This window comes from Suncus etruscus, chromosome 20 (assembly GCF_024139225.1).
Source record: "Suncus etruscus isolate mSunEtr1 chromosome 20, mSunEtr1.pri.cur, whole genome shotgun sequence".
NCBI classification, from domain to species: domain Eukaryota; kingdom Metazoa; phylum Chordata; class Mammalia; order Eulipotyphla; family Soricidae; genus Suncus; species Suncus etruscus.
Window position 1 is genome coordinate 25,769,645 of NC_064867.1, and position 27,964 is coordinate 25,797,608.

At 40.0% G+C, this 27,964-nt stretch overlaps 2 protein-coding genes across 2 annotated transcripts in view; one reads left to right on the forward strand and one right to left on the reverse strand.

Moving 5' to 3' along the window:
* LOC125998218 (collagen alpha-6(VI) chain-like) overlaps positions 1-11,554 on the forward strand; it is a 126,923-nt gene extending 115,369 nt beyond the window's left edge. Inside the window, exon 36 of the mRNA XM_049766485.1 lies at positions 11,368-11,554. Coding sequence (XP_049622442.1) covers positions 11,368-11,554 — 187 coding nt within the window. The remainder of the gene's footprint in view (positions 1-11,367) is intronic.
* Positions 11,555-16,322: 4,768 nt separating this feature from the next.
* PIK3R4 (phosphoinositide-3-kinase regulatory subunit 4) overlaps positions 16,323-27,964 on the reverse strand; it is a 79,786-nt gene continuing 68,144 nt past the window's right edge. Inside the window, exons 15-20 of the mRNA XM_049766487.1 lie at positions 27,378-27,589; positions 24,789-24,920; positions 20,799-20,899; positions 19,735-19,823; positions 19,176-19,284; positions 16,323-16,878 (exon numbers count right to left, since the gene is read on the reverse strand). Coding sequence (XP_049622444.1) covers positions 16,708-16,878; positions 19,176-19,284; positions 19,735-19,823; positions 20,799-20,899; positions 24,789-24,920; positions 27,378-27,589 — 814 coding nt within the window. The 3' untranslated portion in view covers positions 16,323-16,707. The remainder of the gene's footprint in view (positions 16,879-19,175; positions 19,285-19,734; positions 19,824-20,798; positions 20,900-24,788; positions 24,921-27,377; positions 27,590-27,964) is intronic.

Below are 27,964 nucleotides of genomic sequence, written 5' to 3' on the forward strand. Positions count from 1 at the left end.
ATACCACTTTGAATTCTGAAAAAAAAAAAAAAAAGTTCTAGAAAGGGCCCGGAGAGATAGCACAGCGGTGTTTGCCTTGCAAGCAGCCGATCCAGGACCAAAGGTGGTTGGTTCGAATCCCGGTGTCCCATATGGTCCCCCGTGCCTGCCAGGAGCTATTTCTGAGCAGACAGCCAGGAGTAACCCCTGAGCACTGCTGGGTGTGGCCCAAAAAACAAAACAACAAACAAACAAACAAACAAAAAAGTTCTAGAAAGTTGTGTTTGAACTGAAAGACTAATGTTGAAAGATTTTAGATTCTCTTTAAAATATCCAATAAAAATAGCAGATACACATGTTGTACCCAAAGATACAAAATAAAAAAATTTGAAGATTTAAATAAAAAAATAGATCTTGGTATTTAACTATCAAAAAAAGGAAAAAGGAAAATGGAATAGTAACATAAGTGAATATTAATTTTAGTTTAGTTTAAAAGAGAACAAACAAAGAGAGGGTACAAAGCAAAACATCTCAATTAAATCCTTTAAATATATTAATGATCACAATAGAAGAACATTGTCCAGACATGGCTCTAACAAGCCAGCATTTAATGAGCTTAAGAAATTGTAAAGTGGGGTCAGAGTGATAGCACAGGGCTTTTTGCCTTGCATGTGGCTGACCCAGGTTTGATCCCCAGCATCTCATATGGTTCCCCCAAGCCTACCAGGAGTAATTTCTGAGCACAGAGCAAGGAGTAATCGCTGAGTGCTGCTGAGTGTGGCCCAAAAACAGACGGATGGAAGGAAGGAAGGAAGGAAGGAAGGAAGGAAGGAAGGAAGGAAGGAAGGAAGGAAGGAAGGAAGGAAGGAAGGAAGGAAGGAAGGAAGGAAGGAAGGAGGGAAGGAAGGAAGGAAGGGAGGAAGGAAGGGAGGAAGGAAGGAAGGAGGAAGGAAGGGGAGGGGAGGAAGGGGAGGGGAGAGGAGGGAAGGGAGAGGAGGGAAGAAAGGGAGGGAGGGAAGGGAAGGGAGGGAAAGAGGGAAGGAAGGAAGGAGGGAAGGAGGGAAGGAAGGAGAGAAGGGAGGGAGGGAAGGAAAGGGAGGGAGGGAAGGAGGGAGGGAAGGAGAAAAATCTGGTGGAGAACAAGTGCTATGATGGTGTTGAGGTGAAGAAGCTGTATACACTAATACCATCCATGTCAACACTATTACAGCCATGTAACCTACACTATAATAAAACAAACTGCTTTCGAGTGAGATACCAAATAAAGAAAGGTAAAAAGTGTAAAGCAAAATTATGGGAATACACCAGGAAAATATCTTTTCAAAGCAAGTTGAGGTATCTCTATATATAGAAATATGCACTGCTTGAAGAAAATACACTCTTGAAACCAAACTTTTTGAGGAACGGAGTGATAATACATTAAGTAGGGCACTTGCTGTGCATACAGCAGGCCCAGATTAGATCCCCAGCATCCCTATGGTTCCCCAAACCTCCCTGAATAGCAAGCCAGGAGTAAGCCCTGAGCACCACTGGATGTGGTCCAAAAACAAAACAGAAACAAATGCTTTTTTTTGCACAGAGCATTTGTGCCACACAGGAGGAAAGAGCCATTTAAGATAGATCATGCTGAGTATGACAAAGATTCTGTTTTGACTTGTCCTAGTGCCAGTATGAGAAGAGAAAGCACAAATGAGACTGAGCCCAAGGGCCACTATCCTCTGATTGGGCAAAAGGCAGGTGTAATTGTGAGGTGCTCTGAGGGTAGCTCAGATGTTGTGAACAAAGGCAGAACCTCAGGAGACCAGACACTGCAGAAGGGTTTATAAAATTCCAAAAGTACATCCCTCAGACATAAATGATATTTGCAGGCTGCCCAAGTTCAGACAAGGCAAAGTGGATAGCTTAACTCCAAAGAGTTACTAATGTGGAAGCGTTGACACTGTCATATGTATTATTAGATCACAGAGATCTCATGACTTTGAATATGGGCCATAAATAGATTTCATTAACTTGATCTCACTTACCAGAATGATCAAATATTCTTGGTGGACAGTCCTGATTTAGATATGCTTGTTGCACTATGACCAGAGAGATAGGACAGCAGGTAGGATGTTTGCTTTGCAAGTGGCCTACCGGGGTTTAATTCCAGCAACTCATATGTTACCCTAAGCACTATCAGGACTAATTCCTGAGTGCAGAGCCCAGAGTAACCTCTGAGCATCACTGAGTGTGACCAGACCTCCCCCCCCAAATTAATAGTTAATATTGGACTTGACTGATTATGTCAGCTTTCTGAGATGGTGAATAATGATTCCTCATAACCAATAGAAGACTGGTTTTATACTTAAGCTTATATAGCTGATAGGTACATATATACATTTTTGAAGTTCCAGGAATGGAGCCCAGGGTTTCACATATGCAAGGTATGTGCTCTGTGATTAAGCTACCTCCCAACTCTATTTATCTCTCCCAGTTCCATTTTTTTAAATACTGATAAAAATTCTTTCACTGTCTCATCACACAGAAGACTGGCTCTATTTCAAGTTGTTTTCATCAGCCTGGTAACAAGAGATAAAAGATGAGCAGGCAATGTTCATTTTTATATTTATATTCTTTATTATGCCAATTTAATTAAAAATCTTCTGAATCTAAAATATTAACCTTTTATTTTAAGACTTCATTTACTTAATAAAATCATACAGTGCGATTTATGTATGATAGCAAATAAAGAATATTTAATACTTCTTACATAGATGATCTATAAGGTTTAAAATTCAGAGCACTATTATATACTTGCAAATTTGTTTATTTGTTTTTTGTGGGGAAAGTAGGGGTATAATTAATATGGTTCTGCTTATGACTTACTCCTGTAAGGTTTAGACTCAGAGACTGTATGAGGGGCTGGGGATCCTATCTAGTCAGATGTGTACAAAACAAACACTTTAACCACTGTACTATCTCTCTACAACTTGTGGATTCTTTACTAAATTCAACTTGCTATAATCCAGGATTATCTTTTAAAAAGTCATTCAAAAAATATACACATCAGGGGCCAGAGCAGTGGCACAAATAGTAGGGCATAAGTTCAATCCACCCAGCATCTCATATGGTCTCCTGAGTCTACCAGGAGTAATTTCTGAGCACAGAGCCAGGAGAGAGTTGCCTGAGTGCCACCAGGTATGGCCTAAAAAAAGGAAAAAAAAAAGAGTCACCACACTACTCATTGTAGAGATCCACAATTTAGCCCAGCAGTCTGGTGTAGGGGTGGGAAGAGGTGGGGAGAAGGAAAGGACTAGAAACATCATTAGCTTTGGCTTCCAGGTCAATCTTTAACATCAGAGTGGGGGGGGGTGTCAAATTGCATCTTGCTGATGCTATATATTAGTCACGGCCCTGGCCTCTGGTCTCCCAGCTTGTTGGCATGCTCTGCCTGGCTATTAACCTGGCCCAAGCTAATTGCCTGACTTTTCCTTTCTATAGTTAGGACAATTGTCAGTTCCAGGAGGGCATAGTATCCCAGGCCAGGAGTTCAGGTCTCAGTCCAGCTGCCATTCCAGGAAAAGTATCATCACTCCTTAAAATTACATCAACTACTGCCCTTAAAAACATCAACACATGACAACTAGAGATTCAATCTATGAAAAAGTTACAATTCTAAATTTGTAGGAGGGTAATGAAATTTCCTTACAACATATAAAGTGCACATTGACTTTTACAAGAGGGAAATATGGCCATCGGAATGCCATTTTGAGTTGGAGATTTGAGTACATGAGTTTGAATGTTGAAAGATTAAGCAGACAAAACTAGCAACGACATAGTTAATTATAAGTAACAAAATTGTCTTAATGGACTCCAGACAGCCCCCTGAATAGAAAAATTGAGCTATTAACCTATAGAATACTGGGAATGGCAGGGGAAAACTAATTACTACTCTTGAATCAAAGTAGAGTAGTCGCAGGTACTCATTAGGCAATTTTTATCTTTTAAGCAAGTGTCAAGAAAATATCTAACAACTGGAATCATACCATCCAAATTGCATTGATCACAATGCAATTAAGTTAAATAATAAGAAAAACTTGGGGCCGGAGAAATAGCATGGAGGTAAGGCATTTGCCTTTCATGCAGAAGGACGGTGGTTCTAATTCCTGGGATCCCATATGGTCCCCTGTGCCTGCCAGGGGTGACTTCTGAGCATAGAGCCTGAAGTAACCCCTGAGTGCTGCCAGGTGTGATTCCCACCACCCCCCGAAAAAAAAAGAAGAAAAATTCAAATCTCATAGTTTCAAATTAAATCATGCTTTTAAATGACTAATGTCATCATTTTAAAAAGTAATTTAAATTGCATAATTATAAAAATGATACATGTCAAAATGTGGAGGGTTCCTCATCATTTAGAGAGTTTTCTGTATTAGGGAATTTTTTTTAAATACATAGTATATTTTACTATAAATTCATTTTACTAGTTGACAAAATAGTGAAATTATTGTTTTATTTTTGCATTGCTGCTATTCCATTCCTTCCTCCAGTTGACAAAATAGTGAAATTATTGTTTTATTTTTGCATTGCTGCTATTCCATTCCTTCCTCCAGAGTGTCAAGATCCCACCTTCATTGTCCAGTAGTTCCAGCCTACTCAGGTCTCAATTCTATTGATCATATCTCTACATAGGCAAACTGTTTAAACTCTAAAAACTAATAGGCTAAACACTATTCTTCAAATGTTATGGAAAAAATAGAACAGATTATTTCTAAAGAAAGAAATGAGTAGGATTTAGTGATGAGATATACAATACATGAACATCAACAAAGAGATATTGCTTTTATAGTTTGATAATATACAAATAATATACAATATCTAGGCTAGAGTGATAGTACAGAGGGTAGGAAATTTGCCTTACACGCCACCAACCCAGGTTCGACTCCCAGCACTTCATAAAGTTTCAAAGCTTGCCAAGAGTGATTCCTTAAGGCCAGAACAATAGCACAGCGATAGGGCATTTGCCTTGCATTTGCCAACCCAGGATGGATGGTGGTTCAAATCCCAGCATCCTATATGGTCCCCTGAACCTGCCAAGAGCAATTGTTGAGTGTAGAGGCAGGAGTAAATCCCTGAGCACCATCAGGTGTGACCCCAAAAAACAAACAAAACAAAACAAAAAAATGATTCCTCAGTGCAGAGCCAGGAGTAAGCTGTAAGAACCACCAGGTGTATCCTGCATCCCCAAAAACAAACAAAAGAATACACATATCTCATACCTTTATATTTCTTAAGTACTTTATAAAATACTTATATGTTTGTATTTTTAAAAATCAGACGATTAAAAACAAGTAAAGAGAATGTTTAAGGAATGAACCATGTTTGTATCTACATACACACACACACACACACACACACACACACACACACACACACACACACACACCTAAAATCAGATAGGTGGCAATTACCTGGAATTTCAAAAAGCAGATGGCTTTGGCTGGATGTCTGTTTATGTTTATTGTGCCCTGCGGGTATTTTTTGGTGAAAACAGGGCAAGAATGGGATGTGTGCCCCTTAGAAAGTACAAACTTCCACAAGTTTCTAACCTCCACAAAGTCCTCAGCGCCTAGAAGTGGGGGAACTGTCCAGCACCAGATGCTTCTGAAGTCACATTTGAAACTGGGCTGCTAAATCTCCACCAAGAGCAGGGCGCCCCCTGCTGCAAGAGGCTGGTAGTATAGAAATAAGCCTCGCACTTGAATTACCTTGGATACAACTGTTTCCTGATGCAAAGGCAGATGTCAGCTCGTACCTATACAAACTAAAAAGCATTTTTAGAGACCACTCACTATTGCATGTTGTTTGAAGTACAATTTCAGCGGGGTGGAGCTTCATTTCTTGCCCCCCTTTTTTCTAACACATTTCTTGCCCCCCTTTTCCAAGCGGTTCTAAATATTCAAGGACACTGCTTTCCCCAAGTATCTAAATGGCTCAGGAATGGAGACTTATCTTTGAATTTCTTGAAAGTGTGTTTCCTTCTCTAAGAAACAAACAAAAATCTGTAATGCAAAAGGGTCTCAGCTACTTCTGAGATTCCCTTCCTATGCTATTCAAGAGAAGTGAAGAGTATGCAAGATTAAAAGAGAAAAAATAACTACTAGGTAGTAGTAGGTCTGCATAAAGATGGACCTGCAGGTATCAGAATGAAGTCCTTAAGAAGAAGATGATAGGGGCCGGAGAGATACCATGGAGGTGGTGAGTTTGCCTTGCAGGCAGAAGGATGGTAGATTGAATCCCGGCATCCCATATGGTCCTTCGAGCCTGCCAGGAGCGATTTCTGAGCATAGAGCCAGGAGTAATGCCTGAGCACTGCCGAGTGTGACCCAAAAAAAAACGAAGATGATAGTAGGAATTTTTGCCACAAATAGCAAGGTAGTACAGCTGGGCAGAGAAGGGATCACTATGACAATAATAATTGGAAAGGATCACTCTGGACAAGAACTAGGCACTATAAGGAGATAAAGTTTTCCACATGATACTTCTTCAGTAATAATATTGCAAAACACAAAAAGAGGAAGAGAAAGAGAGGAAAAATGTCTACCTCAGAGGCAAGCAGGGGAGAGGACATGGGGGAGGGCAGGAGAGAAACTGGAGACATTGCAGTGGAAAATATGAACTGGTGAAGGGTGTTGTACATTGTATGACTGAAGCTCAAGCATAAACAACTTTGTAACTACGGAAAAAGAAATGAGAACAAACAAAAAATAAAGTAAAATTTTAAACTACTAGACATTAATATAAAATTATATTGAACTTTAAAAGTATAATTTTGTCATGTTATACTAAAATTAATGTTAAGTTAGCTCAAAAATAATTATATAATTTTCTATGAGATTCTGAGAGATATCAAAAGAAGCTTATTCTTATTAGTTGGAACAGAAAAGTAACAAAACCAAACCACTAGCAACTCAAGGAACAGATGGCCAGTGATGGTCAGACTGCAGGACAGCCTCATGCTAAGCATTTAGAGAAATGTAGGCAATAAAAGACAGAAATTCACCTGCTTGTTGCTCTCTCTAATCAGAAAAGCACTGGTCAAGACATTAAAGTAGGGCCAGAGCTATAGCACATCAGTAAGGCATTTTCCTTGCAAGTGGCCAACCAGGATTTGATCCCCTGCATCCTGCCTGGTCCCCCAAACCTGCCAAGAATGATTGCTGAACACAGAACCAAGAATAACCTCTGAGCAGGTGAAGAAATTAACTTTAAAGCAGTGTTGAGCCAGAGACAAAAAAAACTGAATTATAAATATAGGCAGTAGTGGATGTCATATGAATAATACATCTGTTATTCTACTTTCCAAGATGTATTCTGGACACACCACAAAATGTGTAATAAGGATTCTGAAAAGAGAAGTAATCAGGCTTGTATTTTCTATCTAATGCAGTCGGTCTAACTCTTCTTTATTCACAAAGAGGGAAGAACTTGATCACAAAAAAAAAACAGAAACCAGGCTGGAGAGATAGATAGCACAGCAGTGGGGCATCTGATGGTGGTTGGAATCCTGGCATCACAAATGATCTCCCATGCCTGCCAGGAGCTATTTCAAATTGCAGAGCCAGGAGTAACCCCTGAGCACTACCAGTTGTGATCCCACCCACCCCCCAAAGCCCCAAAGAACAGAAATCTAGTTAGTCCCAGCCCCTTCTTTTTTTATCTTATTACCACAATATTTCCTTCTATAAGTTTTATGGGAACAAGGCATAAGTTGTAAAGTAAGTTGACCATATTTTTTAGTGTTTATCTTGACTACATATAATTGGAGTAACAGTTTCTGGGAAGTATTTGATCAATAAAGAATAGGGGGGAAAAGAAAGTCTGTATGATTCCCAAATATTCTTATCCAGTTATTCTTATCAAACTCTAATGTACAACACTATAAAAACATAGAATTCATGTATATTTTATTCATTATGGTTCACCCTTCTTGAAATAAAAATACTTATTCTATTTTATTATTAGGGGAAATAATAGCAACGCCATGCTTTTAGAAGCAGTTCCAAACACAGGGAAAATTAAAAATAGGAAAGAGCAAAAGTTGAAAGGAGTGGAGGAATTGTATATTTAAAATATGGTCATAGCTGTGATGCTTAGTAACTGGAAGAAGTTTGGGGATCAAGATGGTATTTCAAGGATAGACATACACTGTGACAGTTTCAGAATCATTTTCAGTTGGTGCATTAAAGCATTGGGATTTTTTTCAACATTAAAAGGCTTCACTTTGTTGACTTAGTGACCTCTTCATCCCTGTATCTTTTTTTTTATTAATATCTTTATTTAAACACCTTGATTTCAAACATGATTGTGGTTGGGTTTCAATCATGTAAAGAACACCCCCCCTTCACCAGTGCAACATTCCCATCACCAATGTCCCAAATCTCCCTCCTCCCTGTATCTTTACAGATGAAAAAGAAATGTGATGAATCTGAGAGATTGACCACTGGGATCAGTCTCTAACTATTTAAAATCACTGGGATCTTTATCTCTATTGTCTTCTCATTTCCTTAATCCGTTTCTTTTGTGTTTTCTTTCTTTTTTGGACTTTGGGCCACAGCTGACATATCTCAGGGTCACTCCTGGCTCTGTACTCAGGAATTATTTCTGGCAGTGCTAAGAGGAGTTATATGAGATGCCAAGTATTGAACCCAAGTTGGCAGGATACAAGGCAAGCTGTACCTGCTGTACTAGCTCTGCCTTACTCCTTTTCTACATATTGTGCATGTGAAGGAGAGAGATTTCAGGTTGGGTAAGGATAAAAAAAAAAAAAACATAAGAAATGTGTTCAAATGAATTTTACAATTCTCTGCCTCAATGTCTTGTAGTTCTAAATCTTTTTTAACTGCAAGTCAGCTCCTCTCTGAGGCTTATTAGTAATGCTAAGTTGTCTCTTGCTATGCTTCCAGATTCTCTCATGCATTCTAAAAGTACTTATAAAAAATTAATGTGGGGGTGATAGCACAGTGTTAGGGCATTTGCCTTTCATGTGGCTGAACCAGGACAAACTTTGGTTCCATCCCCGACGTCCCATATGGTCCCCTAAGCCAGGAGCAATTTCTGAGTGCATAGCCAGGAGTAACCTCTGAGCATCACCTGGTGTGGCCCAAAAGCACCCCCCCAAAACAAACAAACAAACAAAAACAAAAAAGAGCTAATGTGGCAGAATCTGCACCCTTCTCCAGGGAATTTTTATATTTATCATTTTACTTTTCCAAATTTAATTTCTTCTTTCTTTCCCTCCTTCCATTCCCCCATCTCTTCTTTACTTCCTTCTTCGTCTCTCTTGTTTTTTGTTTGTTTGTTTGTTTCGATTTTGGGGCCACACCCGGCGATGCTCAGGGGTTACTCCTGGCTATCTGCTCAGGAATAGCTCCTGGCAGGCACGGGGGACCATATGGGACGCCGGGATTTGAACCAATCACCTTTGGTCCTGGGACCCTGCTTGCAAGGCAAACGCCACTGTGCTATCTCTCCAGCCCCAGTCTCTCTTGTTTTAAGGGCATACCTAGATCTGTGCTCAGGCACCACTACTGGCTCAGATTTATTGGACTATAAATGTGGTGCAGGCCAGGTCAAACCCTTACAAGGCAAGCAGTTACCTACTGTGTTATCTCTTTGATTCCCAAGTTTCTTGATAATTCTCCATAATATTCTAAACAATACTCTATAATATTCTAGAAACTCTTTAGTATTCTTTTTTTTCAAAACTCCTTAGTATTCTAAATTCTAGAATTTTAGAATATCCTTAGTATTCTAAAATAATATTTTAGTTTTTAGATATCTTAGTATATTTGAAATAGTTTGGTATCTAAAATATTTTAATATTTTAGAATATAGTTTCATCAAAATCACATTAGACTTGGTAGCAGGAGTTGGGGTATAGTCTCCACTTTCACTAATCTTTTACCCCTGAATACATGTTTTCCCATCAAGCAATTGCAACATGAACCTAATTTAAGGTGTTTTTGCTCTTGCTCACAATGTAAATTGTTTATATCCCTATTTTATGCCTGAAGAAACAAGAGATAACTCAAGCAAAAAAGTCTAGTAAGCTGAGGAGCTACAATATAAGAATATTTTCACATTGTATGCCTCAAACCCAGTCATGAATAACTGTCATTTCATGGTGACTAAATTTAAAAAAAGAATATTTTCAGAACCAAAGCTCCTTCCACGACAACACCTTTTAAGTATTGGGCTGGAGAGATAGTAGAAGAATTAGGGTGCTTATTGTCATGTAGCCAAGACCCCAGGACTATATATATTCCCAGAGCACTGCTAGGAGTGACCCCAGAGCAGAGAGCCAGGAGTAGCCCCTAAACATGAGGCCTAAAGACCCTTCCCCATTTAAACAAGATTGTCTTAAATGGTCTCCTTTCTGCACCATACAATACAGTAGCCACAAACTTTCCATTAAATTAAAAATATGTTGTTCTATCACAGTAATATTTCAGGTGTCTAATAGGCTAGGGGTTGGAGAGAGAGCACAGCTGTAGGGCATTTGCCTTGCATATGGCTGACCCAGGAGGGATCCAATTCGATTCCCAGCACCAATATGGTCCCCCAGCCTGCCAGGGGCGATTTCTGAGTGCAGAGTCAGGAATAACCTCTGAGCACCACTGAGTGTGGCCCAAAAACCAATCAATGAAATTATCAATTAGTAAATAAAGTTTTAGAGAAATAAAACAGCTAATGGCTAGTACAGATCTTAGCCCTAATCCTTTGGCACAGAAAGCGTTGTTTACTGTCTAGAACTTCTAACTGGCACTTGTATGGGTCTCTGATTTATGCCTGTTTCCAAAAAAGTCTGAGTGCAGGTGACCTTCATTGCTGGGTTACCCAAGACTTTCAGGCAAGACTTTGTGCTGGCCAGACAAAGCACATTTCTGACTCCCTGAATTTCACACAGTGGCCCTGTACTTAACATAGTGACCCCCCCCCCAAAAGCAGGTAATAAACAGTTGGATTGAAGAAAGAACAAATGTATTTGTGTTTTCACTACACACATCCTATTTTGAGTGTCTATTATATATTAAACACTCTTCTGAGTTAAATCCCAATCTGAATAATCAGGAGTTTCTTTTTATTCTGAGTGCATCATGTCCTGTGAAAAAAACTTTATTGCTGAAAGAATTTTTGCAACTTTAACAAGATATTTTAATTCATGAGTTTCAGGTATATCTACCCTGTGTAAATCCCCAGATTCTGTAATAATCTTACTAAAATTACTGTCAAGGAAGAATGCAATATAGAACAGACACAATAATTAATTTAGGGAGAAAGATAGATGAATAGTTTTCACAAGGTGAAATGGCATTATACATACCTATGATGTTTCTCTTTGTGTTACAGTTCTGTACCTGGGCCACAAAAAGCTCTCCTCAAAGATGCATTTCAGAAGGCCAAATTCTTTCAAGATAAAAAAGTTTCTTCCAGAGTTGCAAGAGGCAGCAATGAAAAAACTGTTAGAAATTTTACCAAAAGCATATCCCATGCCTTTAAAAGTGGAAAAAAGATGATAAAAGCTTCTTCTAAGTGAAGTGTTTGAATAATTGACCTTAGGAAGCATGGTAAGACTGAATATAAATCGCTACATGTACTGTAGCAGTGGCAGGGTAGAAGAAGTGTGCCCAGCTCTGAAGGGACTTTGGAGAGACAAGCAACAGGTTGTAGATTATTGGACATCATCTTCACCCTATTCCTTTATTGGACATGAGATTTATTTCATCCATTTATTTGTTCATTCCTGGTAATTCCAGCCCCCTACAATTAATATGCTTAAGAGTTGTTTTCATTAAATAACAGAATGGAAATGTTTTGAAAATCTAAGGAAGCAGTCTATAACTTTATGTGACATACGCGGTAATATTGCCAAATCTCAAGCTCTCTGCAAATTCAACTCAATTCGGTATTACTTAATGGCTCATCTGTTTGACCAAGGGTTCATGTTTTGGAAAACCTCAATATTCACCTAGAAAAGCTGTTTATATGTCAGAATTTAGAAAATCTGATAGTCCACAAAGATTCTTTTTTGACACCCCTCTATCTTGTCAGGCTAGATGGGAAGATTTAATCTCACCACCTGCATCTGTTTGCTTGAACAAGTGAGAGTCAGCATAGTTTCTCCATCTCCAAATCTTCCTTAATTTGGAGAAACTCATTTTCCAAAACATAACTGCTTTGGAGCTGTAAATTCCATCTTCATTATATATTCTGCCAGGTCATGCGAATGGTTTTTCATTCCTTTATTTTTTTTTTTTAAACTAACCCATGTTTTCTTGAAACAAGTCAAGACACAATTTTTCTTGGATAAAACGAGTTACTTTAACCCATCAATAATGAAAAGCACCAAGCAGGACATCGGGGTTTTGAAAATGTGTACTGTGGACAAGAATTCCTTATGGGGATGAAGTGAAATCAATGTCAGCCCTGACTACTTTCAAGTAGGAAAGATCTGAAGAACACCTCACTTCCTGTAGCATTCTCTGAAAAGTTAATGGACTCTCTCCTTGTCCCCCCACCCAAATAACATCACCTACTCCTAAATATATAGGTTAGTATTTTCAACAACTAAATGCCCAAGCAACACTATTTCACTTAGCCACTTTTAAGGCCTCAATTGGCTCCACTATTGGTAGCAATGGCCTTGCCAAGCAGAATATCATTCTTTCAGGAAACAAGGGGGCCTTGCTTGGATGTATGGAACTAATGGTTCCTAAATCCAAAGACCAGGAAAGAGTTTAATTTTCCTTTTGACACTTTCTTCATAAAACCCAGAAGGATCTGCTATCCTTCTGCTATGTGCTATCCTCAGGCAACTCCATAGAGAGAAAGCTCCCAATGCCTTCAGAGGAAAGGAAGTTAGATGTTATAGTCAGACTCAGGTATATAACATATTAAACTATCAGGTTTCTTCATATTATCCTAAATGGTGCTTTCAGGAAAAATTTAAGAGGTGTTTTAACTGACACTTTTTCTAGTTAACTTCGGATTAAACAAATGTTCCTGTTCGTTTAAAATGCTTTTTCAATGTTATTTGTCTATCTTTTCCCTGAAGGATCAGTAAAGAACACCAAATATCTCCTTGGTAACATGGTTTTAGCATGAATTTTAAAATTAATTTTAAAAATTAATCACTGTCATTGTATATCTGAAATTCAACTATGAAGGATTCTGTGGACCACAATTGTTCAATAAAATTAAATTAAAAAAATTAAGCACTGTCCCAATTTTTTAACCTAATTTTAGCATTTTTCATGACTTTCTTTTTCTTAAAGGTGGGAAAATGTATTGTAAATGAAATAAAATCCTATTTAAATATAAAAAACCACAATCAGTGATAGTGATGTTCCCTGGTTTAAAAATGTGGGGTTTTTTGTCAATCAAATAATGGAGGTATGAGTAAAGTGGGGAGGAAATCAGACTGGAGGTAACAAAGATGGAGGTTCACAGATCTTTGGGGGAGAGGGTTTGCAGTAACTGTATACCAAGAACATAAAATGAACCCTAGTACCTAATTTATAATAAAAACTCTTTTTACAGTAAAAACTTATTAAGGACTCAGCTCCCAATTTTTCAGTTCTGAGCAATGAATCAGGTATGTTCAAACAGATGTAAAACAATGTGACATCAGTTATTATCCAGTAATTAATCAAATAACTTAGTTTTGTTCATTTATAGAATTAGTATCATAAAAAAATACTTGTGCATGTCATAAAGTTTTGAGTCTGCATTTTGCTTTGATTTAAAGGGAAAAATGTATTATGTGATCCAACATGCAGAGAACCAATTATCATCACTAACTTATGCAATTCTCTTAAAGAGGTATATATGTATCTACTTTTATCAAGCCTCCTTGAAATAACTATTACTTATTGAGTTACATGTTAGCATTTATGGTTTGTTTTTCACTGGGGGGGAGTGGAGTTTGGGGACCACACCCGGTGACGCTCAGGGGTTACTACTGGCTATGCACTCAGAAATCGCTCCAGGCTTGGGGGACCATATGGCATGCAGGGGAATAAAACTGCAGTCCATCCTAGGTCAGCGTGTGCAAGGCAAATGCCCTACCGCTTGCGCCACCACTCTGGCCCCAGCATTTATGATTTTGATGTACACTACTTCACCTTACAACCACCAAGACTCTCCCATCATTGTCCTTGGAACTTCCAGTACACTTCACACCTCATCATTCCTCCCAACCCACTTTCCATCCCCTTCCACTTAGTATTTGCAGATCTATAATCCAAGGCCAAAGAGCTATCTTTATTTGGGGGGGGGGTGCAATTAGTTTTATTGAAAAAAATTTTCTGGGAGAAATATAGGGGGAAAGAGAGTGAAACATGTTAAGAGAGAACATGGGTTTCTCCAGAGGGGAAACAAGCACCTTCTTTTGTTTCTCTGTTTGCCACATATGAGATCATCCAGTATTTGCCCTTTTCTCTCCAACTTATTTTTGTTTCACATAATACTCTAATTCTATTCAAGCTGCAGTAAACTGCATGATTTCATCTTCAAAAGACTATCTCAGGGGCCAGAGTGGTGGCGCTAGAGGTAAGGCGTCTGCCTTGTAAGCACTAGCCTAGGACAGACCACGTGCATCCATCCTATATGGTCCTCCCAAGCCAGGAGCCATTTCTGAGCGTCAATGGGTGTGGCCCAAAAACTAAACAAAACACTATCTCAAAAGGAGAATGGGGGAGGAAGGAAAAGACTACCTTCCAGAAGCCTGCTGCGTTTTTTCCTTAGCATGTTTAGCAGTCTATAGATTACAACAGAGATTACGAAAACTAATGCTGGTCTGGTCTCATAATTTTTTAGCCAATCTATGAAAATGTTATTGTCACTTAACACATGGCAAGACTTTATCATGTAGCAGTATTATTATAAGAACTGACGTATATTCTTACTAAAAATACTTTCGGGGGCCAGAGTGATAGTGCAGCAGCAGGGTGTTTGCCAACCCAGGACGAACCTGGGATCGATCTCCACATGGGATCGGTTCCATATGGTCTGCCAAGAGCGATTTCTGAGTAAAGAGCCAGAAGTAACCCCTGAGCACCACCAGGTGTGACCCAAAAACCAAAAAAAAAATTTTTTTCCTAATTTTGCAGACTCTTAACACTTAGAAGCTAGAAACTCTGTGAAGGGGCTAAGCTGACAGTACAGTGATAAGGTGCTTCCTTTGCATGCAGCTGATTTGAATTTGATCCCCAGTACCCATATGACTCCCTGAGCCCCACTCAGGTATACTGAGCATGGAGTTAGAAGTAACTGAGCACAGCCAGGTGTGGCACAAAAACAAGCTAAACAATCGAAATTCTAAATACAATGTAAGCAGACTTATAGGGAAAAAGAGGCATAATGATGTCCATATCAATTTTATAAATGCCAGTCCTATAAGGTGTCTGATCTAATCAGAGGCCATCAATCACTCCTGTACTATCTCTCAAGCCCAAAATAGTTTTAATGTCATATACTTCTTCACAAGTGAATAGCAAACATGGAGAAAATAGATTGATGTCCAATAATTCTTAAATTTTGCTATTATCAAACATTTTAATCCTTTATTCTCTCTTTATGCATTAAATAGTAAACACTAGTTCAAATCAAGCTGAGTCAACTTCCAGAATTTCTTTTTTTTTTTTTTGGGGGGTTTTTTTTTTGGGCCACACCCTGTGACGCTCAGGGGTTACTCCTGGCTATGCGCTCAGAAGTTGCTCCTGGCTTCTTGGGGGACCATATGGGACACCGGGGGATCGAACCGCGGTCCGTCCTAGGCTAGCGCAGGCAAGGCAGGCACCTTACCTCCAGCACCACCGCCCGGCCCCAACTTCCAGAATTTCTTAACGAGTCTATAAAAAACAGTAATGGCTAACCCAAGAAGAAACACAAGACACTGAGTCTATCTATAGTGTCAGATAACTTATAAATTGGAAATACATGCACAGGGAGAAAGGTAAGAAAAAGCAGAGTTTCTTAAACGTTCGCCTTTATGTCCAAAATATGAAGGGTGGGAGGGATGCTTAGACTCATAATTATGAGCTAATTTTTGGTTGACATGTTCAGAAACCTTAATGACCATCACACTTTGAGGACCTCACTTCCATTCAGTTAAGCAACATATAGGGTCATGTCCCCAGTTTAAAAGCTGGGAGATAAAGTAGAGAGCGCACACATGGAGAGTACAGAAACGTGGGGAAAGAGCACATTCCTGCCACTGCCATTAAGTCCACTTCCTTGAGAAGCAATGCTACAGAGACTTCAGATTTCTTCTTTTAAGCGTAAGACACCAAAAAAAAAAAAAATAATGATTTGAATATAGTTTATTGACTCACTTAATAGAATATTTTATAGCAAAAATGTCTTTATTATAATAGCTTACAACCATCTTTTTCAATACAAAGTAAACAGAGCTCTTCAAGTTTTAACATTTTCAAACCTTATTTCAGTGACACAAAATTAGAAAATCCCAGACACTGTCATCTGGCTGACTCTTGCAAAGATACACAAGAGCATCCTAGTTAAGTGCAACTCCCTTTATCCACCGTAGGTGGGACATGTTTAATCATGAAACAGCAACATGATTTTGAGTTTAAGCAAATGAATACATTATCACTTATATTCTCTAAAAATACATTTTGAGTTATAGGATTTATTTTTTTTTTACAAACTATACAAATCACTAGGCTTTCATTTCCACACTTTAACAATTCCATCTCTAGACGCAGTCACAATGAAGCCCTGTGTTGTCTGGAACGTGGCAATATCGGTGATGATGTCATGATGTCCCACTGGCAGAGATTCTGGACCCCTCCGAGGAGTGTCATCACTGGGTCCTACCTTCTGCTTATTCTGAATTTCCTGTTTCAAAGTCAAAAGTCAAAGAGAAAACCAGAATTTGATGAGTGTCTACAGAAACTGTGGTACATCTACACAATGGAATACAATGCAGCCATTAGTAAAAATGAAGCTGTGAAATTTTCTTATACATAGACATAGAATATTATGCTGAAATCAAAACAACGATGAGATACCACCTCACACCCCAGAGAATGGCACACATCACAAAGAATGAGAATAAACAGTGTTGGCGGGGATGTGGAGAGAAAGGAACTCTTATCCACTGCTGGTGGGAATGCTGTCTAGTTCAACCTTTATGGAAAGCGATATGGAGATTCCTCCAAAAACTGGAAATCGAGCTCCCATACGATCCAGCTATACCACTCCTAGGAATATACCCTAGGAACACAAAAATACAATACAAAAACCCCTTCCTTACACCTATATTCATTGCAGCTCTATTTACCATAGCAAGACTCTGGAAACAACCAAGATGCCCTTCAACAGACGAATGGCTAAAGAAACTGTGGTACATATACACAATGGAATATTATGCAGCTGTCAGGAGAGATGAAGTCATGAAATTTTCCTATACATGGATGTACATGGAATCTATTATGCTGAGTGAAATAAGTCAGAGAGAGAGAGAAAAACGCAGAATGGTCTCACTCATCTATGGGTTTTAAGAAAAATGAAAGACACCCTTGTAATAATAATTTTCAGACACAAAAGAGAAAAGAGCTGGAAGTTCCAGCTCACCTCAGGAAGCTCACCACAAAGAGTGATGAGTTTAGTTAGAGAAATAACTACATTTTGAACTGTCCTAATATTGAGAATGTATGAGGGAAATGTAGAGCCTGTTTAGGGTACAGGCGGGGGTTGGGGGGGGGAGGAGGGAGATTTGGGACTTGGGTGATGGGAATGTTGCACTGGTGATGGGTGGTGTTCCTTTTATGACTGAAACCCAAACACAATCATGTATGTAATCAAGGTGTTTAAATAAAAAAAAAATTTAAAAAAAAAAAAAAAAAAAGAATATTATGCTGAGTGAAATGAGTCAGAGGAAAAGGGATAAATCGAATAATCTCACTCATTTGTGGAATATAAGAAAAACAAGAGGGCCCGGAGAGATAGCACAGCAGCGTTTGCCTTGCAAGCAGCCGATCCAGGACCAAAGGTGGTTGGTTCGAATCTCGGTGTCCCATATGGTCCCCCATGCCTGCCAGGAGCTATTTCTGAACAGACAGCCAGGAGTAACCCCTGAGAACCGCCGGATGTGGCCCAAAAAATCCAAAAAAAAAAAAAAAAAAAAACAAGAGATAGTATGGTAATAATATCCAGAGACAATAGAATCAAAGGTCAGGAGGTCCAGCCTAGGGGAGAAAGCTCACCACAAAAAGTAGTGAGTGGAGCAATGGTAGAGAAGGGTCTATTAGACAATGATAGTTGGAAATGATCTCTCTAGACAAGAACTTGGCATTGAAAGTAGAGAAACTAATAGGAAAGGCAGCCCTCCAACAACAGTGCAAATCACAGTGTCAAAAAAGAAGATGGTAGAGGGGAGAGAGGGGAAAAACTGCCTGCCCTAGAGTAAGGCAAGGGGGGGGCTTTGGGGGTTGGAAGGAAATGAAAGTTATCAGTGATGAGAAGGGTGCAATGGTGAAAGATGGTATAAACTATATGCCTGAAACCCAACAATGTACAATTTTATAACCACAGTACTTAAATAAAGCAATTAAAAGATTTTTTTTTTCAGATTTAAAAAAAAAGCCAGTTCCACATCCTACTTCTTACAGTATTCTTGCTTCTGGGATATGTCGTTTACACTAATTCCTCCTGTGAAGTCATTTGGCATTCACAGATTTTCCCTCACCCAAAGGAATTCAAACAAACATTCTAGGTAAGGCTCATTAGATCCTATGAGTAGGCACTAAGCGAGAAGCAGACAGGTATAGAAAATAGAAGCAAATTTTCAGCAGGAGGTCTAGACAGGAGGTATGCTTTCGTTTACTGAGCACTGACTCTGGCCCAGCCTGGCTTTCAGGTCTGTCATTTGAATTTAAGCTTTTGCCTTCAAGGCCAACAGCCAGCCAACATCGTTGCTAACTTAGCTGGATAATCGTACAGAATTTACCAATTTTCTTACTCATAAAAAGAAAATAATACAGGTACTTCCGATGAAGTACATACTTTGAACTATGTACTTAAAATACGCATCTTAATTTAGAAAACGGAGAAAACAAGAAAAAATAAACTACCTAACATTCTTGGCCAAGGCTGATTTTGTGCCTACAAAAGTTTAAAAGGAAAGACTGTACCTGGACAACTTCAGTGCCTTCGATTATTTTCCTATAATAGGACACAGATGGTGAACTCGTACTACCTGCAACAACATAGGACCTCTCAGGGTAAGCCAAGTCCCAAAACCTAGAAAAGAGGAAACGAATGAGTGGGAAAGAATTCTTCACTGGCTCACTTCATCAATGCAAAGTTTGTTTTTGTTTGCATTAGGTAGAAAAATAATTTTTTCTAAGAAGCTAGAGCAATTGAGAGGGTAGGGCAAGTGATACATTGCAGCTGGCCTGAGTTCGATTTCCAGCTCCACGTATGGTCCCCCAAGCCCTGTCAGAAATGGTCCCTGAGCACTGCTGGGTGTCTCCCTTATCCTCAAGAAAAAAAATATTTTCTAGGATAGCATAATATTAGCTATTATGTGTATATGTCCCTGAGAGATGTGTATATTTTAATTATTAAAATACCCATAACAATTACCTATAATATATTAATTATAAGTAATGATTTCAATTATTACTAATATCATATTAAGAATAACATCACCCACATCTTCTTAAGCATCTCTATTTATTTTTACTGTACCTGATTTTCATGTCTGAACCAGCTGTTAACAGGATAGGATTTCCATCTGCAGGACTACAGTAGATACCATGGACACTGTGAGGGGAAGGCTTCAAGAAAGAATGAAATGAGTCAAATAAGATGCCAGGACATTCCCTAACGATAGTGCTCTTTTGGAAAGACAAGTCACCTTTATGTGTCTTTATGTGGTGAACTCAAAGAATGAAAAATTGGTGGCATGCCTTAAATACTTCTTCCTTTAGCATTTTAAAATGTTTGCTTGGGGATGGAGCAATAGCCGTCTTGCACCTGGCTGACCTGGGCTCAATCCCCAGCATCCCATATGGTCCCCCCAAGCCTGCCTAGAGTGATTTCTGAGCGGAGAACCAGGAGTAACCCTGAGCACCTCCAGGTGTGGCCAAAAAAAAAATAAAAATAAAAAAAATAAATTTTTTTGACAATAAAACATGTTTGCTTTACAAAAAAAATCAAATCTCTCCAACTCCCTAACAGTTTTCCTTAAGGGTGAAAAGTTATTTTTTCCAATTTGGGTCTTTATCTTTGCCAAATGAATTGTCTTTATCTTTACACTTGACCACTTAAAAGCAGAAGCAAGTATGAGAGATTATGTACCATTTAATACTGCAAATGAAGATATCCTAAACTTCTTCCACTTGCAGTCCAAGTATATAAAATAGATACAAAAATCAAACAGTTACCCAATAATAAAGCCTGCATTTACTTTAATAAGGCCAATTTGTTTGCAACACCATCATTAAGTGACATGGCCCATAAAGTCTGCGAACCATTAAGCAGTCAGGATCTAACTTTACTCTGGGCATTTCTTAATCTATATTTCACTGGAGCTCCAAAGCAGTAATAAATCTCTATCACCAAGCTTACAGAACTAGTAATCAAAACATCTAAGGAAGCAAGTAAGAAGCCCAGTGGAAGGCAATAACAAGTTCTAAAATCCCCACTTTAAAACAACCTTAAAGTTCAACATGGACGACAGTTGGTAAAATGCTTGGAAGTGCCTAGAAGATAGGAAATCAGTGTCATTATAGTAAAAAATGGAATCAAACCTGTAATTCTGACAGTGGTGGAGCACTGCTGGCCCAGAGAGTGAACCGTCTGTCACCCGTCTCCATGTCCCACATGGACACTTCATTGTTGCCCTGCACAGCTGAGGGGAACAAAGGTCAGACAATTACTCCATTTCACTCAGGAATCCACAAGTGGAGATTTCACCTAATTCCAGTCAACCCATACCCACTTCCATTTCCTGGCCTGCAAGAAATGCTTTCAGATTACCACTGTGACTAACTGGAGCTGGTCATCAAGTGAAGTGCAGTAAGAAATTACTTCAAAGTGTCTGTCCATTTCTTCTCCCCATTTTTTGATGGGATTAGATGTTTTTTTCTTGTAAAGTTCAGACACTTTGACAAAGAAGAAATACAAATGGCCAAAAGACACATAAAAAAAAAATGCTCCACATCACTAATCATCAGGGAGATGCAAATCAAAACAACTATGAGGTACCACCTCACACCACAGAGATTGGCACACATCACAAAGAATGAGAACAAGCAGTGTTGGTGGGGATGTGGAGAGAAAGGAACTCTTATCCACTGCTGGTGGGAATGCCGTCTAGTTCAAACTTTATGGAAAGCAATATGGAGATTCCTCCCAAAACTCGAAATCGAACTCCCATACGACCCAGCTATACCACTCCTAGGAATATACCCTAGGAACATAAAAATACAATACAAAAATCCCTTCCTTACACCTATATTCATTGCAACACTATTTACCATAGCAAGACTCTGGAAACAACCAAGATGCCCTTCAACAGATGAATGGCTAAAGAAACTGTGGTACATATTCACAATGGAATATTATGCAGTTGTCAGGAGAGATGAAGTCATGAAATTTTCCTATACATGGATGTACATGGAATCTATTATACTGAGTGAAATAAGTCAGAGAGAGAGAGAAAGACACAGAATGGTCTCACTCATCTATGGGTTTTAAGAAAAATGAAAGACATTCTTGCAATAATAACTTTCAGACACAAAAGAGAAAAGAGCTAGAAGTTACAGCTCACCTCAGGAAGCTCACCACAAAGAGTGATGAGTTTAGTTAGAGAAATAACTACGTTTTGAACTATCCTAATAATGAGAATGTACGAGGGAAATAGAAAGCCTGTCTAGAGTACAGGCGGGGGTTGGGTGGGGAGGAGGGAGATTTGGGACATTGGTGATGGGAATGTTGCACTGGTGATGCGTGGTGTTCTTTACATGACTGAAACCCAAACACAATCATGCATGTAATAAAGTTGTTTAAATAAAAAAATTTAAAAAAAAGAGAAAAAAAAGAAATTACTTCAAGAGCCTACCAGGAAGTACTGATCTCTGTCCACGTAAACAGAATGGTGGAGTGGGATATGGGAGTTCTACATAGGCTCTGACCCCAGGAAACCCAGCCTAAAAGGTCAACTCTTAAATGTGTAAGGACAATGAGGGTAGAAGTAAATAGAGCTTCAGCTGACTTCAGGAAGGGAAAAGCTGGCCTGTGTCAGAACATGTCAGCATGATTTCCTGAACACGTTCCCACTGGGATGGACTGACGCTGATCTTATTTACCAGTAGGTGGATCATTTCACTGGAAGGAATGGAGTAAGCACAGTCAACAAACCCCAAGCTATTGGGAAGTTGTACGCAGGAAGTAAGTATAAAGGCTCAGAGACAGTATCCCTTAGGAATGGTTTTCTATCTTTTGTTTTTGTAGCACACCCAGTACTTCAAGAAGGATCAGAGATCCCCTGCACACAAAATATACATTCCAGTCCTTTCAACTATTCCCTGCGCCATTCCTAAAGGGGTGCTGGGGCATAAAATACCCCCAGGTCTCACTTTCTATCAGTCTTTCATTAACCAACATATTTCCTACAAGCTGATCACACTCTGAGACTTGGAAAGCAAAGACCCAAGTACAGGAATGCAGTGAAGCTCAAGGTCAAAACTAGGGTAACTGGAACAGGAGTTGAGGGGGATGGAGAGATGATATGGTCCCTTCCTGCCCACTCCAAGTGGCATTGGCTACTAGAGGCTAGAAGACGGGAAGTATATTCTGCTTGTTCAAGTGAACCCTAAATGCAAACCCAAAGGTCCTTACAGAAAGGTAGATTTGGGGCCAAAGATCACAGCATGCAGTGGTGCTGATGGAAGACAGGAAAAGGGTCAGGGACAAGGACTGGGCCTCTCACAGCAAGGTCAAACCAGAAAACCAATTGCCTTTGGAAGGAATGTGCCCCGCTACTTTGATTTTTGTCAAGCAAAGCTCTGGCTACAAGAACTGTCAAAATAAACACATTGGTTATAAGCTGCCCAATATATAACTAATTGGGTTAATGTTACAGTAGCAGGCATGCACAATCCAGGGGATGGACAAAAGTTCCATTGGGCACCTCAGACTGGGTGTGTCCCTCCTCAAAACCACTGCTCTCTTTCCAAGATAGCGCCTTCTCTAGTCAAACATCCTCTCGTGGCCAGAAAACCTTCCCTTCAGTGCCCATTTTATTGTACAATCTTTTTAAGATACTCTAACAACTTAGTAAACAATTCTTTGAATAGCAATCCTCAAATTATCCTATATAAACACACTCACACACATTTTTCTACTGAATCTGAGACAGAGCCCATGAGACCACAGTAAGAAATACTACAGTAAAGTTAAGACCAAAGATGTGACCCTAAGGCAGGTCACTTTTAACACAGAAGAAAATAGGCTTCAGGGGAAAAAGTGAACCAGATCTTTGTTTATAGAAATACTTTCTTCCTTACCTAATTTCATTCAGCTAACCAAGTGCTCAGTAGTCCAATGGATGGGCAAGTGGTGACCATCCAAATAATGGACAGCCAGGATGGGATGGACTTTGTGAAGGAGAAGGAGGTAGAAAGAGCCCAGATGTGAAAAGCCCCAAGGGAAACTGAAAACTATCCAGGCCTATAATTCATCATACACAATGTGCTAGGCCATGTACTTAACACCTAACCTCACGATCTTAAAACTCTGCTAAGTATTTAAATCACAATTCAAAGATAAGGAAAATGAACTGCAAAGACTCAAGAATGTGTAGAAGAAAATTTGAATGCCCAAGGAGAAAAACTTGTAGGGGCCAGTGTGATAGCACACAGCAGTTAGGTATTTGCCTTGCATGCAGCTGACCCAGGTGCTACCCATGACTGATTTGGATTCAATCCCCAGCAAACCATGGTCCCCTGAGCCTGCCAGGAGTGATTTCTGAGCACAAAGCCAGGAGTAACCTTGAAAGACACTTGTAAGGAACATCTTGAAACAGAATGGTATAGAAATGGCAAGTGAGATGGATGATAAGTAAAGGATAAGTGGCAGTTTTAATAACAGAGGATATAGGAGATAAAAAAAAAAATTGGAGGGGGCTGGAGCGGTGGCACAAGTGGTAAGGCATCTGCCTTGCATGTGCCGGCCTAGGCCAGACCGTGGTTCAATCCCCCAGTGTCCCAAATGGTCCCCCAAGCCAGGAGCAATTTCTGAGCGCATAGCCAGGAATAACCCCTGAGCGTCAGTGGGTGTAGCAAAAATAAATAAATAAATAAATAAATAAATAAATAATAAATGGAGCAGCCTAAGAGAAAGGACGGAAGTAACAACAGACTATGTAAAGCTTGTGCCTTATATGCGTAGAGCCAGTTCAACCTCCATGAGCACCACCATATTCTCAGGCTCTTTGATTAACCATCAGTCTAGTTGGCCCATATATGCAGAAGTGATCCCCAAGCCTCCTTTGTATCACTTTGGAATCCTCCCTCCATCCCCATCTCCAATACCCCCCAAAAAAGAGGGAAAATAGAAGAGAGAAGATGGCAGAGGGTGAAAATAGATGAGATCAGCACTGGTAGTGGAAATTTCCTGAGCCAACCATCAGCAGGCAGGTCCCCAGATAATACCCCTAAAAACTCAAGACTTGGCAGCAGGGCATCCTGCACACTCTACAAAAAACCCTCAGGACCTGAATATCACCTTCTGCTTACCTGCGATCACCCAGGACTGATACAGAGGATGCATGGAGAGGCGCCGGATTCGAGCTCGGGATGGGTGGCAGTGACTGGAAATTGGCAACTGGAACCTCATGTCCCAACAAGCCATGGTACCACTGCTTGTACCTGAAAGGAAAGAGCAAAAGAGGATCCTCTCATGAAGAAAGCAAAACAGATCATACTTATATAAATGGTAAAAAAAAAAAAAAAAAAAACAGCATTAGCTCTGCATGGTCTTTTATCCCAAATAAACAAAAATAGATTGAAGAAGGAAAGTACAGCAGTGAGGGCTCATGTACCCAACCCGATTCAACTGCTGATAGCACATGGTTCCCCTTTCAATGTGAGGTGCAGGCCTGTGGTTTCACAGGTCAAAGCAGCACTATCTATCATCTGGCCCTTTTAGTCAACTATAGGTCCTTGTAGCCAATAGTTGTCAGTGGTGCAGCCAAAGCAACAGTACAGTGAGGGCATTTGTCTTAAATGTGACTGTTCCTAGCTTGAGCGCTGGCACCATATGTGTTCCTCCAAAGTCCTAATCAGGAGTGATCTCAAAATGCAGAGCCAGGAAGAAGCCCGTAGCATCATTGGATGTGTGTTTCCCCTTCCTTGCCCCCCAAAAAGGAAAAATAATTTCTGGTGGGGCCCATTTACATACTGAGCACCACTGGGAACTCTCCCCATCTCCCCCCCAAAAAAATCCCAGACTTAGTCACTTAGAAAAACTTTTGCTCTGGTGAAACTCTCTCTCTCTCCAATTTCAAACAGCTTCTGTTATTGTTAAATAACAAAGATAAAAAATGCTTATCATAGTGCTCTTACATTATTAATTGATGTAAATTTAAAATGAATAATTCATTTAACTACTGACACTTATTAATTGCCAAGAGGGACTTAAAAAAAAAACAACACCAAGAAAGCATAAATAAAAGCAGGAAAGTCTACATAAAAATTAAATTTGCTAATCAAAATACTCAGATTGTCTTAACCATCCAGCCTCACTGCCATCTCAGGTGACTGACTTTCCCAGATTGAAAGTGGAGCCAGAGTACTGGGTATCATTAGGTTTCAATCAGATCTAGAAGTCCTTTTCTCCACAGCATCCTGGAGTCAGGCACAGGTGTCTAGTGAGGCAGCAATGCAGTGAGTCCACACACACCTGTCCGTAATAACTGAAATTCCCCAGAGAGAGTTTGATGCTGTCCTCATACTGGGTAAAATCTAACACTGGGTGCTATTTCAGCAGAGATATTGGCGGGAAAAGATAAAAGGGCAGAGAAAACTGTTTCTGACCCCACCCAACTCAATGGCTCCAACAGCCACTGCTGGTACTGGCTCCCATCCATGAAGCTGATGGAGTCTCAAAGCAATTTCACTGCCATTTGTTTGGAAATGACTCCACTGTGCCTGACTATACATTAGTCCGTACCTGTGAAGAAAGGAAAGAGAGGGAGGGAGGGAGGGAGGAAGGGAGAAAGGGAGGAAGGGAGGGAGGGAGGGAGGGAGGGAGGGAGGAAGGAAGGAAGGACGGAAGGAAGGAAGGAAGGAAGGAAGGAAGGAAGGAAGGAAGGAAGGAAGGAAGGAAGGAAGGAAGGAAGGAAGGAAGGAAGGAAGGAAGGAAGGGAGGGAAGGAAGGGAAGGAAGGGAAGGAAGGGAAGGAAGGGAAGGAGGGAGGGAGGGAGGGAGGGAGGGAACAAATGTACTCCAAAAAGAAAAAGAAAAAAGAAAAACACACTAGATAAGTATCCTAAATACAAGCTAGGAAACCTAGAAACCAAAATTCAGTCACAATAGAGTTTATTTCCCGGAAAGACTGTCAAACGGGAAAAATAGAACACAGTACCTTCTCAAGGAGTGGGTTCAAATCCCTGAGGGGAAGAGGGTTATGGGTATGTGGGCATCGACTGAGAAATGCCCTGAGGGAAAGGCTTGGGCACAGGGAGGGATGAGATAGCAAGCAACTGCCCCACTTGCACCAGGCACTGGAAAGGTTTCAGCTCTTTAAATTCTCAAAGCAGCCCCTGAAAGGATTAGCCCTAATGTAAGAGGAGGATAGGAGAGAAAAGAGAAGTTAAAGAATATGCCTGAGGTCAGGGAATTTAAAGCCAGGCTCAAATGCTGTTACCTGTACAGTATGCTTGCTGCTTCCCTGGCAGAATTTGAGAACATCAGCAAATTTGATCATCATCCTAATTATAAAATCACTTAAGCACTTAAGAGCCGGGACAAAGAGGAAATTGTTTTTTGCAGTGGGATACTAATTTCACTTTCACAAATCATTTTTAATAATGAAAAAAGAGAAGATGAGAGAATTACTAATGCTTTCATAAGAAGGCAAGCTCAGGCATTAATAGGCATTCAAAGCACAGGGAGTAGAGATATAGTACATCTGGTACTTGTACAAAGGCGCGTGCCTTCACAAAGCTGACCAGGGTTCAATCTCTACCATCATACAATGTCCCCCGAGCCCACCAGGAGTGACCTCTATGTGCAGAACCAAAGAAGTAACCCCTGAGCACCACTGAGTGTGGTCCAATAAACAAAATAAATAAATAAAAACAAGGGGCTTGCAAATCTGTTTACCAATGCAGAGCCAACACTGGTGGATGTCCACGGCAAAGGAGGTGATGAGGCCAGCTTTCAAATCATGCTTTAAGACCCAGGCATTGCTTGAAGATCTGAGGTCCCAGCCTACCAGGGAGCCATTCACAGTAGCATAGGCCAGAATGGACTGTGCCCCTGAGTTGAAGTGGTGCATGTCAACCACACAGCCATCCTCCTTCTGGTCAAGAATTCTGAAAACAAACATACAATGCAAAGACTTACCTACTTGCCAGAAAACACAATTCCAGGTTCCCTTTAACACAGGTTTATAGGCTAGCCTGCTGCATTAATGAGAGACCACAGTTCCACCCCAGTGCACAACCCAACAACACCAAACTTGATCCGTATGGTGCTACCATTTGGGTTCCTGGTGCTACCAGAAGGCATGCAGTCACCAGGGCACTGTCCCCTGGTGTGTGCAAGGTGAGAAAGCACCACAACAGACAATGTGGGTGAGCAACACAACTCAAGAGTGTGGACTAGGAAATGCATACTACAAATGGCAGTACAATCAAGTGTGTGATCCCTGGCAAAGCACCATGACCAAGTATGAATGCCCTGCTCAT